Raw genomic sequence first — 13,300 nt, forward strand, 5'->3', positions numbered from 1 at the left:
TTTATTTGTAGTCTTAACAAATTTCAACCAATCAATATGACATCTAGGAGAGGGACACTTTTCAGAGCACAGCTTCACCGTAGACTTTTTCTCCAAAGTAAATGCTAGCGGCCCAGGGCCTCTGTGTAATAGTTACCATAGAATTAAACACCCCCACGCCTCACACACACTCCCCTTTTTGACAATTCAACAATACTCCAATAGCAACTTTTTAATAAAACGTTGCAGGAGGCCTCAGTAATTGATACTATTTTTAAATTCGAAATTAGCAACGCGGGTCACCTTTTAGCCACAACACCTGCAACATTTCACACCTTGTTCTTGTTTTTAAATGATGTGGCAATTCAAGCAACAGTAAAAATGCAGAAGCCATTAACAAAAATCCAAAATCTATTTTGTGGCTGCAGCAGGGCTGAGGGGAAACAGCGTTTGGTTCAGAATTTTATTAAACTGACATTTCTCTCCTGTGGTGGGAGCCTTCTTTGCTAGCTTTCAGTCCTGAGCAAATGATTGGTTGTAAATTCAGAAGCCCTGAAAGACTGAGGTTCATAAGTAGCTTCTTCACTATAGGCCTGACCCTGCTCTCACTGAAGTCAATAGCAACACAGCCACCAGTAAGAACAGGACAATGCCCTGATGCATGACTGCACTAGGCTGTAATTCCACAGCTCCCTTTTCTAAACACCCACGTAGGGAGTGGACAGCAAAGGGAGCACTCTAATGCAGAGTGGCTGTGTTAGGGTCACAGGATGTCATTTCAGATGCAAGAGGGGAGCTACCAGTGAACTGATCTCCAGGCAAGAGCCAACCATGAACTCTTCCTCCACCGAAAAGCACAGGGAGGGAGGCCAAGGAGGAGCGACCACATCGGCATCTGGGGCTGCCAGAACGTGGGTAGTAGGAGCCCACCGCAGTCGAGCACCATCTCCCAGGGCTGTTGCTTTTTCAGGTGGAACAGTTCATTCGGCCCATTGCCTTTCACTGGCCTGAGGTTCTTCCAGCTGCAGGATGAAATAGCTCAAGCTTAAGGCTGGGGCTACAGATTTGAGGCTGGTCTTTGTTTGCTTCCTGTAGCCCCAGCAGGCGATCCTCAGGCTGGCACAAGGTGAGAGCTAACACCTTCCCGGTGCAGGCTGCAGGGGCCCGTGGACGTGGTCAGATGCAGAAAGTAGCAGTGTTGACGGTAGTGGCCCGTGGGGTGCAGGGAACAGCTACGAACGTGACGGGGACCTGCATCGCCCCGGACGACCATACTCATGGGAGAGAACGTGCAACACAACATAAAGGCAGGTAAAGGAATCAAGAACTAGTGTCAGATGCTCTTCCCCATCCGAGGGGCTTGCTGTGTCTCATGTTCCATTGCACTGCTGGGGTTGGTGCCAGGCAGTCAGCGAAAGAAAGAGACTGCTTCCTGGGGCAGCTCACGACTGCTGAGTGGCTTTTCTCAGGGTGGCGGAGGTTGCAGGAGAAGGTGAACACAGTTTAAGTCACCCCTGGAGGAACACACTACCCTTAATGAACATGGCCACAGCTCCCTCACTCCTGCATGACTTCCAGCAGCCACTGGGAGAGGAACCAGCCAAAGCACTGCTCATCTGCCTTGCACTCAACTCCAGGATGCTGGATGGCCACATCTGATCCAATGAGCGGCAGGGAGGAGGAACAGGCAGGGCTCTGTCTGCCTTTCAGGTCTTGCCTCATTTATTACAGAAAGCTCCTATTTGCTGGTGTGGGATCTAGCTGCTCCTTCCTCTCCGCCCGGCTGGGGTGTCAGTGCTGTTTGTACAACAGGAGGTTCATTCCCCTCAGACAATGCTGGCTGCCGGCTCTGCTCCTTCCACCGAGCAGAATAAAGAACGCCATCCCCACCCCGCCTCCCGTCGCTCAGAACACAGGGATCTTGTCTCTCCGCACGGAATCCAGGTCATCATCCAGCGTTAACAGAACCTAAAACGAGAGGGAGAGATCATCACACGGCTCCTGCGTGCGCCACAGCTTTAACTGCCAGCTGCTTGGCATGAGATGGGGGAGCTCAGGCCACTTCCTAGCAGCGACACAGGTGCCCCCCTCACAAAAAAACCCATCTGAATGGGCACTGGCTGGCCCCTCGTCAGTTGCCTCAGCAGAGAGGCTGGGGCCAAAATGGGCTGTGGAGACTGAACTCTGCCCTTCCCTTGACAGAGATGATCCTCAGAGCGAGGCGGTGTGGTGGGAGCTTGTGCTTCTGCCCAGCCTGCACTTGCTCTGCGGCTGCTGACTAGAGGGCTTCTCTGCCCAGGACAGAGCCCAGCACCTTTCACCAGCACTAAAGTCGTAGGAAAAGCCAACACACCAGGAAATCAAATGCCACCAGGGCAGCACTAGGCACTGCACAGCTGGGTAGGAAACAAAACTGAGTGCTCCCCCTGATTGTGCGAGGCGCTTCAGGAGGGGCAGGGGAGAGGCAGCAGGGGGACAAGAGCTCAACCTCACCTCTCCGCTGCCTCTCTCCCTCCCCCAGCCCACGGACAGTTTGTTCTCCCACCCCCAGGGGCAGCGCAGCCTTTGGCATTGCACAGTAAGATCAGGAAGGGCAGAAAGTTTAGTCCAGTTGGTGAATACAACTTACCTGCTGCTTTGAGTTAGAGAAGCCCAGGAGTGGCTAAAGCTCCATACTAGGGGCTTCACTGGGGTCCCTCCTGGGTGCTAGTGAGACAGCTGAGAAAGAGGGAGTCTCAGATGGGGGGAGGGGGGAGAACAAGGGCAATGTCCCCCCGCCCCTTTATGGCTGCATCAGCCACAATCCTCCAGGGGACTCCAGGACAGGAAGTCATGAAAAGAATGGACGGGGGGAGGGAAGGGGGTGGGGTGGAAAATGAGCCAACCCCAATCATTGCAGGAGACAGGGCTGTTGAACTCGGCGTTGGAGCGTCCCCTTGCAGGGGCATTCTCAGGAGCAGTGCAGGTGGAAAGACAAGTCAAGGATGGGGTTGATGCTTCCCAGAATTAGGCTGTGTGCACAGGGGTCAGGAAGTAGCACAACACCACTAGGTGCCAGCACGGCCAAGGCTACATACATGCCCCAGCTAGACTGAAATAGAAGAAAGATGGGGATGGGGAGCGGTGGGGGAATAGACAGAGGGATGAAGAACAAGCTCAGGAGAGAGAGGTGGAAGGGGAATGTGCAGGAGATGGAGTGAGAGAGAAGCTCACCAAGAAGGAGAAGAACAAGGCGGCTGCTGAGAGGAAGTGCCAGACGTCATGGTCATCAAAGAAGCCCAGCAGGATGCATGGGCGATTCTTCTCTCGGGATTCCGCCGGGGTCTCCTAGGGAGAGAGGACAGAGGGCTGAGGAGGACTCATAGACTTTAAGGTCAGAAGGGACCATTATGGTCATCTAGTCTGACCTCCCGCATGATGCAGGCCACAAAAGCTGACCCACCCAATTTCCCTTATCTCAGCTGTTGAAGTCTCCAGATCGTGATTTAAAGACTTCAAGTCGCAGAGAATCCTCCAGCTTGCGACCCCTGCCCTATGCTGCGGAGGAAGGCGAAAAACCTCCAGGGCCTCTGCCAATCTACCCTGGAGGAAAATTCCTTCCCGACCCCAAATATGGCGATCAGTAGACCCCCGAGCATACAGGCAAGATTCTCCAGCTGGACCCACATTTTACCAGCGATGGCACGTTATTGCCTAATTGACTAAAATCACGTTATCCCATCAAATCATTCCCTCCATAAACTTATCTAGCCTAATCTTGAAGCCAGAGAGGTCTTTCGCCCCCACCGTTTCCCTCGGAAGGCTGTTCCAGAATTTCACCCCTCTGACGGTTAGAAACCTTCGTCTAATTTCAAGCCTAAACTTCCCCACGGCCAGTTTATATCTGGCAGGCTCCCATATCCTCTCTCTCACACAGAGAGGGGACAGACACTTGGATGGCACGTTGCTGGCATCGCCCATCCGAACACTTCACAAAACTCCCCCGGCCAAACCCTTCGGCACCATGTGGGATGTCAGACCAAAGAGCTGCACCAGGGAGAGGCGTCTGTTTAGTAAGAGTGAGGAGGTAGCATGAGGAGACAGAGAGGGGCTAGAACACTGGACTTGGAGTCTGGAGACATGCGTTCTACTCCCGGATTCATAGCTTCCGAGGGCAGAAGGCACCATGGTGACCATCTAGTCTGACCCCTGGTATGAAACAGGCCATAGAATTTCCCCAGTAATTCTGGTCAAGTTACAACTTATCTTCCAGAGACGGAGAACCCACCGAAACCCCAGGTAACTTGTTCCAATGGTAGTGACCCTCACGGTTAAAAATGTGCACCCGAGATCTACTCTCAATTTGTTCACTTCAGCTTTCAGATACCCTGCTGAGCCACTGACCTGCTCAGTGACATTGGTCCTCAGTTTCCCTTCCCACTCAGTCTCTCTTCTTTATACAGTAAAAGCTGTTTTATCTGGCACTTCACCCAGGGCGGGCTCCAGGCACCAGCATTCCAAGCAGGTGCTTTGGGAGGCAATCTGCAAGGGGCGGCAGTCCGTGTGTTTTTGCTGCCCCAAACAGCACGCCGAATTGCCGCCACGGACGGCGGGGGCAGTCCATGTGCCCTTAGGGCGGCACGCGCGTTTCCGCGGCAGCAGCAATTCGGCGGCAGCTTCTATGTTCAGCTGCCCGCGGCGGTAATTCGGCAGCTTCTGTCTTCCGGCTGGGAATAGGGTTGCCAGTTTTGGTTGGACGTATTCCTGGAGGTTTCATCACTTGACATAATCTTTAACTAAACTTTCCTGAAGACTCCCAGACAATCCTGGAGAGTTGGCAACTCTATGACTGGGGAAGGAACTCTCAGAGTCACAGCTAAATGGAGGGTGGAACAGATTGTTTAGCAAAAGTAGTTAGCACGTATTATAAGGGACCATTCAAGATAGCCTGGCCTGCTAGCACCTCTGCAGTCAGAGGACAAAAAGAGGGGGTTAGTGGGTTACAGATTGTTGTAATAAGCCATAAATCCAGAGTCTCTGTTCAGTCCCTGATTTTTGGTGTCTAGCAGAGGAATGAATTTAAGCTCCCAGGCTCGTCTTTTGAAAAAGTTTTGGTAAAAGACAAAAACACCCTGTCACCTGTGGGTGAACACTTTTCACAGAGCGATCACTCTGTGTCTGACCTCTCAGTCCTCATCCACAAAGGAAGCGTGCACAACACTTTCAAAAGATGAACCTGGGAGCTGAAATTCATAGCTCTGCTAGACACTAAAAATCATAGGCTTTGTCTCCACTAGCACTTTTGTCAGCAAAATTTCGGTCAGCCAGGTGTGAAAAAACCACTCCCCTGACGGACATAAGTTACACTGACAAAAGCACCGGTGTGGACAGCGCTATATCTGTGGGAAACACTCACCCACCAACACAGCTACCGCGCTCGTTGGGAGTGGTTTAGTTATGCTGGCAGGAGGAGAGCTCTCTCCCGTCGGCACAGAGCGGCTACCCGGGAGACCTTACAGTGGTACAGCTGTGCTGCTGCAAGGTCCATAGTGTAGACACAGCCATAGTCTTAATACAGACACTCGATTGATGGGTCATTGCAACAACTGGTAACCCTCTAATTCCCCTCTTTTGTCCTATGGCTACAGGGTTGTTAACGGGCCACTTCACCTTGAATGGTCCCTTAGTTTGGCAGAAGTCGTTTGTGCACATTCTATCTGCTCACTCTTGCATTTAGCTGGGACACTCTGAGTACCTTTCCCAGACCTGAAGAAGAGCTCCGTGTAAGCTGGAAAGCTCGTCTCTCTCACCAATGGAAGTTGGTCCAATACAAGATGTTATCTCGCCCATCTTGTCTTTCTAATATCCTGGGACTGACATGGCTACACCACCATGGCGTAGAAGCTAACTTCTTTATCAGCTGCTCTGTGCTTCCTCCAGACCAAAATCTTAAATCAATATTCTTTATGAACACTGTGTCCAGGGGCCATGAATGCTGCAGGGTGAGCATTCAGAGCATAGGAGAATCTAGAAAGACACTGGAAAGACAAAACCCTTCCCTCTCTATACAAACAGAAGCAGGAGAAAAGAAACACCCACCTGGAGTAATTCTAGATCTGTCAGCTTCTACAAGATCTCATGTTACAGACCTACCAAGGCATAGCTATATTTTTTCTCTCCACCAACGGCCAGTGCTCTTTCTGGATCACTTTCACACCACCCTCTCAATTCATGGGAGCGCAAGAAGGAACACACAGGCTCAACAGTGTGGTACATGATGCCCTTGGCTATTCCTGTGCCAGAGTCCGTTATTTTTGGCTCACGTCTGTAATAGTCCCCATCCTTCCAATAGACTGAATGAGTTTGCCCTTTCTTTGCCATTTACTGTTATTAATGATCCAGACGCCTTTTCTTAAAGCATTTTTTCCAGGATAAAAAGGGATATTCAGAAGTATGGACAGGGGAAGGAAAAGGGAGCAGAAGTGATGGAGGAAGAGAGAGAGAGACAGAGAGATGGGTCTCCAGACAGATAAATGTGTGACCTTTACCTCCCAGCTGCTGAGGTTTTGGAAGAAGAAGTAAAGGGCTGCAGCCCAAACCACGGCTGTGGCCACGATGCAGAACAGTGGAATGGGCAGGAGCTTCTCAGAGCTGCGGAGCTGCAACAATCAAAAGGAACAAGGCCTCAAAAATCAGCCCACAGAGGCAACATATATTGTCCTTTCCAGGAACCATCCAGCTGTGCACACAATCACAGCAAAGGGCACAGTGCTAGGTCTAACCCAGCACACCCCTGAAAACAGGAGGGTGTAGTCAGTAGCACAGGGCATCTGTTAGTCTCAATTTTGGATCAGAAAATCATCTGCCTCTTCAAATTTCTGAAAGCTCTGGCTTCATTTATTGTCCTTTCACGAGAACCTAAGGCCCAGTCTGCACTCTGCAAAGAGACATAACAAGCAGCGTCTGGCGGGCTTGCAATACCATACAACGCCTGCATCCTCTTGCTGATGCCAGCCCAGGAGTTTTACAAGCTCGGTTTGAGACACCCAAGATGGGCTGCCTGCGACGGCTCCTTGGCAAGGCAATCACAAGTGTTGCAGCTATAAGAGCTCAATCTATCCTCCTAATGCATCCCCCAGTGCAGGGCATCCTGTGTGGAAATTACCCAGAAACCCCTGCTCCCAGCAACAGTGCGACCTAGATGCTCTGGAGTCCCCATAGTGTAAAGTGGACTGATGTGTGGCTTCCCCATGTTTCTGTAAAAAACAGTTGATCATGTATCGCCAATAGACTCCGCCCCGCCCCCCCCAGCCCCTAACACCAAGGCCCCCCGCGCTGCAGAATCAGCAAGTCCCCAGCGGGAGTTGACACTGCAATCAGAGGGGCAGCGAGGGTAGCAGACACTGGGCAGCCGGCCCCCCTTCACACAAGGAACTGCTGCACGAAAGGTCTTTGCTCCCCCATCGGGAAGGCATAGGAAATAAGGGCAGACCCCAAGAGCATAACAGGCAGCGGGAGCTGCCTCCTTTACCTTCATGATGATATAAAAGGCCAGATACAGCAGTAGGTTACAGATAAAGATCCCCAGCATGTAGGAGGCAAAGTCCCTTGGCCGATACACCAGTCCAAAGACAGCACTGAGAGAAAGGAGAGACAGAGACGGACACATTAACCAACTCCCTCACCCATGCTGGGGAAGGAAACTCCAGAATGCGTCAATCACACACTGCTTCTGCTATCACAGGACACTGCTTGACAGACACAGGTTTGGCCTCACAGCCCTCTGTGGTGGCAGGTAAATACTCTATGTCCTATTTTACAAATCAGAAACTAAGGCAGGGTCGGGGGGAAGTGATTTGCCACAGGGAGTCGGTGGAAGAGCTAAGAACAGAACCCAGGAGTCCTAGCCCACCCTCCCCCCCCACCCCCATGCAGCCAACCCATATATCACGCTCCTGCCCTCACTTCTGTGGTTTCCCATCTTGTTTGCCACTGTTTTGTCTTTCCTGCTCGGTATTCAGAAGCTGTGAGTGGGCAGGTGAGAGTCTGAGAGGAAATGACTAGAGTGCCCCCTGCTGCCCCTCTTACTGGCTTGCAGGACCCCCTTCCTCCCTGGCTCTACTGGGCAGCAGGGGATATCTGCCACTTGGACCCACTTCACAGTCAGCTTGAAATCTCTAGTCAGTTTTAAATGAAGGCGTTCAAGTAGTTTCAGGGCCTTCACCTGCCCCAGAGCCCCTGCCAACTTCTTGTCTTTTGCAGTCACATCTTCCTGTGGCGTGCTGCCATTTGGAAGATCCAATCCACGCAAACAATCGGGCACACAGACTATCTGTTAAAATTACACTGGACATTGACTAGGAGCATAAGCTAGGAGCTACGTTACAGCTGAAAAGTTACATTCTGACACCCTAAATTCCTCCCTTGGTTTTCAGTTGAATTTGGATTCTTCTTCGCTCCCTTTCCTGGGTGGTTGTGCCGTGGATGTGGACTATTAAGCAGCCAGAGGTGGCTTCATTTCAGTGATCACAGGGCCAGATCTTCGGCCATGCATATGTCTCTTCTGAACCACTCCAGGGGCACAACATTCCTGGAAAGCTGCCTTACAGTGGCAGCACCCTCCATGTAGGGAAATCCGCAGCTACGCCAAAGCTACTCCAGCTGTTCCTGCCCTAGCCCTGGTGTAGGGGGAGTGGCAGGGGTGAGAGTGAGCCGGTACGGGCCGGTACTCCGTACCGGTAAGAACCCGCACCGGCCCACACCCAGCCCACATTAAAGCGTTGCTGCGGCAGTGCTTTAATGTCCCTGCCCCTTTTGCCTCCCCTGTCAGCAGGCCAGTAGCGGCGGCCGGAGCCCCGGGCCCTTTAAATCAATACGGGAGCCCCGGGTGGCGCGGGCCAGGCGGCCTGAAAGGGCTGGTTGGGGGATGCTGACCCCAGCCCCGCCCCTTCTGCCCGAGGCCCCGCCCTCCCACCCGTACCAGTAAGTGGCCTAACTTACTTTCACCCCTGGGGAGTGGCCAGTGCACAATGCGTTTTGGTGATCCTGGCTGTTGGAGGAAATTAAGGCAGGACAGAAAATGAAGAATTCTGCAGGGTGGATTTGAGGTGGCACAATGAAATCACCCAAACTAGGTTTTAACAAGGAATTTGCTTGTGAAAAGGCATCAAGGGAACTTTAACAAGAGGCTAGGATTTGATTTTACATCTCATCCAAGAACTGGCCCCTCTAGCAACATGATCTAACAGCATGTCAGGGTGCTGGATGAGTCCTGACTCAGGGTGCGTCTACACAGCACAAGCATTTCAGGGGCTAGCAAGCTTAAATACAGTTAGCATGGTGACAACAGCAGTGACGACCACACAGTGAGGTCTAGGGAGCCGAGTACGTACCCTGGGCCTTGTATTACCTACGCTGAAACCTGCGCTGCATCGTCTCCACTGCTGTTCTTAGCCACACTTACTGGATTCAGGCTAGCTTGGGTAGGCTACTCCATGCACAGCGTGCCATACCCAGACAGACAAGTGCCACCTACAAAACCACCAACACTGCAGTCTGCAACACCTCTGTTTTGCTGGAGGTCTCCCAAGTACATATTGAGCAGGCCTGACCCATTTTAGCTTCTCAGCTCTAACAGGGTCATGCCCCTGGTTTCAGCTCTGTAAAGCCTGGAACTCACCTTCACTTTAGGGTTGCTGAAATCCAGCAGAAGGATCTGAAAGAGTCCCACACAGAGACCACTACATTTCTACCCCCATTCCAGCCACCTGGAAATCAATGCGGAAACACACACACCCCACTACTACTTACAAGGACCAGTTGACCAGGTTTCCAACAATGAGCAGCACCATTCTGTCCTGGGGAGAAGGCACAATAATCACTGATGATGAATGTTCAGTCTTCACCAATGCTATACAAAATGTGGTGAAGAGTGCAGGCAGAGGAGTTTGTCACGGCAGTTCAAGACACTCACTCTTCTGGATTTAAAATTTGCCTCTCACAAATACATGAATGCGTGACTGTCAAATCCTTTTTTTGGTGAACATTTGTGCTAGGAAAACAAATCTCTCCAATGTTTATGGATTTTAAAGGGATATTGCTAAGTGGAAATCTAAAAAGGAGTTCCAAGATGTTTCCGGTAATGCACCAGCCCCTGAATCTCCTGGTCAGTTTTTGTGGTTTTACAAATAGTATTTTTCCTAATTCTTTAAAAAAAAAAAAAATTCTCTCACACAAAGAAAGGAGCTGACTACACAAGGGAAACAGGGAAAACGATTAAGCACAAAGCGCTGTCAAACACATAAGAGAACTCCTCCCCACCCCCTCAACATTTTCAGTTACAGTGAGCTTGGGTAGTTCTTGTAACTAACTGTAGCAACTATAACAGGTGAAAAACTTTGCAGACTTTTTAAGTGGAAGATGTCCCTTTGAGCCAAACCTGCTTTCATCACATTCAATTTGTTTTGGTGTTGTAGGTCTGAATTTCTATTCCTAATTAACAGAGTTTTCTTAAGATCCACGTGGTCGTAGACTGCTTGGGAAATGCAGTCTGTTGTGTCCCAGGAGAAGTAAAAGAAGCATCTTTTAAAAAAGTAACAGATGGGGTGTGTTGAGCCTAACTGCTCAAAAATTCAGTCACCTGGGACAGACAGGAATGGCTTGGCCCATAAGGTACACGAGGCGCCAGTCTGTAGTCAGTGCTGAACGGCCTCTCATAAGAAGTGAGTTTAAGGGACTTAGGTAACAACCACATCTTGTTTTCGTCTACAAAGCGCCGTCTGCCCCAAGGTGAGGCAGGAATAACAGCAGCTGTAGCTCTACAGCAGGGGTCGGCAACCTTTCAGAAGTTTCCTTTCATTTATTCACTCTAATTTAAGGTTTCACATGCCAGTAATATATTTTAACGTTTTTAGAAGGTCTCTTTCTATAAGTCTATAATATATAACTAAACTATTGTTGTATGTAAAGTAAATAAGGTTTTTAAAATGTTTTAAGAAGCTTCATTTAAAATTAAATTAAAATGCAGAGCTCCCCAGACTGGTGGCCAGGACCCAGGCAGTGTGAGTGCCACTGAAAATCAGCTCGCGTGCCGCCTCGGCACACGTGCCATAGGTTGCCTACCCCTGTTCTACAGCTAAAGCAACAACAGGCTTTCCCAGGGTAGGGCTGTAGGACAGCGACTGTTCGGAATGCAGTGCTGGCCTCCCTATGCTAACATCTTCCGAATGATAGATTTTAAAAAAATCCACCAAGAAAAATATCCCCCTTCCTTGACCAGTTCACCTCAAACTCCCCCCAAAAGCCTCCTCCGGCCTAAGACAAAGTGTGTGGAATTCCAGACCAAGGACAGAAACTTTTTTTTGTTGGAGAGGGTTTTCAAAAAAAATTTCTTTGTCCACTCATTTGAAGAGCCACATGTGCTGCCTGCACAAGCTCTGCACAGTTTTAACCTCTCCCTAGCCGGCAACTGAGTAACTGCCAAGGACGGGCTGGGGCCCGGGAAACCACCTACCATGTACATTGGCCGGCTGCACTGCTGGAAACAGTCCGTGTACAGCACCATCACCACTCGGCGGAAAATCCCAAAGTCTGCCGGAGATAAGGACAGGGAAGCCAATGTATCCAGCCGAGTAGCCCTGACAGGGGCAGTGTGACGGTATCACTACCCAGGGAGCAGGGTGACACTAACTGCGGAGGGCATGCAAACGGGGAGCCCCCACCCACCAAGCCGGATTGCTTTGCCCTCCCTTTGGGAAGCAAATCTTCGGTGCAGCAGCTCACAATGATTCACAGTGCAGGGGGCGTCAATGCCACAAGGGGACACTGGAATACAGACAGCTGTCAGCTGAATGGCATTTGGCCATGCAGAGTTTCAACACCCACCTATCACCCCTTGGCATTGTCCAAGAGTCCCCCCGGCATGTACCTGGCATACTCTGTGGCTGATCCTCAGAGGGAGGCAGGAGCATGTGCTGAGGCATAGGGAAAGGCCAAGCACTCTCCACACTTCCCTTCTCTAAGGAATTTGCACCTAGGGAAAGATTCATTCGGTCCCACCCACAGAGAAAATGGCTGCAGAGTCTTGAAGGGGCTGGAATCCTCCCCTCAGGCTGCAGGGCAGCTCCTCCTCCAGCCCCTGAAACTACTGCACTGCCCTGACTGGAGGGTTTGTGGCAGACAGTTCCACATTCTCACAGGCCCATCCCCTTCAGAGGCATGTGTGGAACTGGCACAGAGTCCAGAGCGCCTGCTCCGACCGCAGCCCCCTTTCTGCAGTGGAACGGATGTGGTTCTGCTGCCGTGTGCACTTCCTGTGGCCCTAGGGTGACCAGATGTCCTGATTTTATAGGGACAGTCCCAATTTTGGGGTAGATTTCTTATATAGGCTCCTATTGCCCCCCACCTCCTGCCCAGAGTTTTCACACTTGCTGTCTGGTCACCCTATGTGGCCCACACTCTGCCACTGATTTCACTCCTAAAGAACCCACACAGCAGGCTCAAAGAACACACGTTCCCCATCCATTTGCTCCATTGCTGCTCACTCAGTCCAAACAGGGAAGAAAGGGAGCTGCTGGTTACCTGTGTCAGAGACATCTGAGGCCAAGGACAGCAGAAGAGAAAGGAGAAAGAGGTTCATGAATGGAGCGCAACAGCTGTGTGGGGCCTCCATGTCTAGGTAGGAGAGCAGACGTCTCCCAGGTGCTTCTCTGAGCTCTGGGTGGTTTAACAGCTCCAGGAATACTGGAGTGCTCCCAGGTACAGCACCACCTCTGGGTGCCACATAACAGAGAGAAACACTCTGGGCAGAGAGTCCCTGTGACAGCATCCTTGGGAGCCCTGTAGCTTGAGTGCCACAAAGTGGGCTGTTGTGCTGGGCTCTCCCAGCGCCGGGCAGCAGAGGTGTCAGAACAGGAAGACAGCATTAAGAGAGTGGCATTCCCCTGGGCTTGGAGCACAGGCACTGGCAGCCAGACTGACTTTGCAGAGGTGGCACAGGCTGCCGGGGTTACTATTTCTCATGCCCCAATTCAGGGTGGGGAGCGAGAGGAACGTAATTACCTGGGGCAAAAAGCCCATTTCTCTTAAGCCACAGGGCTTACCTATTTTGAAACGGCCCATGTAGTAGATCTGGGTGCTGAGAGCCAGCGAGGCCACGATGTGGATGACTGAGAAGATGACCCAAAACCACACATTGTTCTTTCCGAACACCTGGGAGCAAAACAGAAAAAACGGTGGGTTCTCAAGCACCGCCACCCATCGTTCAACCCCCAACTCCTCCCCTGGCTATCAGAAACGCTTGCCAAATACAGAACCTGCGAAAGGATAGGGCCAAAATGTTCAA

At 51.1% G+C, this 13,300-nt stretch overlaps 1 protein-coding gene across 2 annotated transcripts in view; it reads right to left on the minus strand.

The window, feature by feature from the left end:
• Positions 1-1,865: 1,865 nt before the first annotated feature.
• SIDT1 (SID1 transmembrane family member 1) overlaps positions 1,866-13,300 on the minus strand; it is a 95,429-nt gene continuing 83,994 nt past the window's right edge. For both annotated transcript variants that reach the window (XM_024202427.1, XM_024202426.1), the window contains 8 exons: positions 13,059-13,167; positions 12,538-12,552; positions 11,471-11,547; positions 9,769-9,815; positions 7,490-7,595; positions 6,507-6,617; positions 3,193-3,306; positions 1,866-1,947 (listed from right to left, as the gene is read on the minus strand). In XM_024202427.1, coding sequence (XP_024058195.1) covers positions 1,885-1,947; positions 3,193-3,306; positions 6,507-6,617; positions 7,490-7,595; positions 9,769-9,815; positions 11,471-11,547; positions 12,538-12,552; positions 13,059-13,167 — 642 coding nt within the window. In that variant the 3' untranslated portion in view covers positions 1,866-1,884. The remainder of the gene's footprint in view (positions 1,948-3,192; positions 3,307-6,506; positions 6,618-7,489; positions 7,596-9,768; positions 9,816-11,470; positions 11,548-12,537; positions 12,553-13,058; positions 13,168-13,300) is intronic.

The sequence above is a fragment of the Terrapene carolina genome, unplaced genomic scaffold (genome assembly GCF_002925995.2).
Source record: "Terrapene carolina triunguis isolate 2854851 unplaced genomic scaffold, T_m_triunguis-2.0 Scaffold242, whole genome shotgun sequence".
Taxonomy (NCBI): Eukaryota; Metazoa; Chordata; order Testudines; family Emydidae; genus Terrapene; species Terrapene triunguis.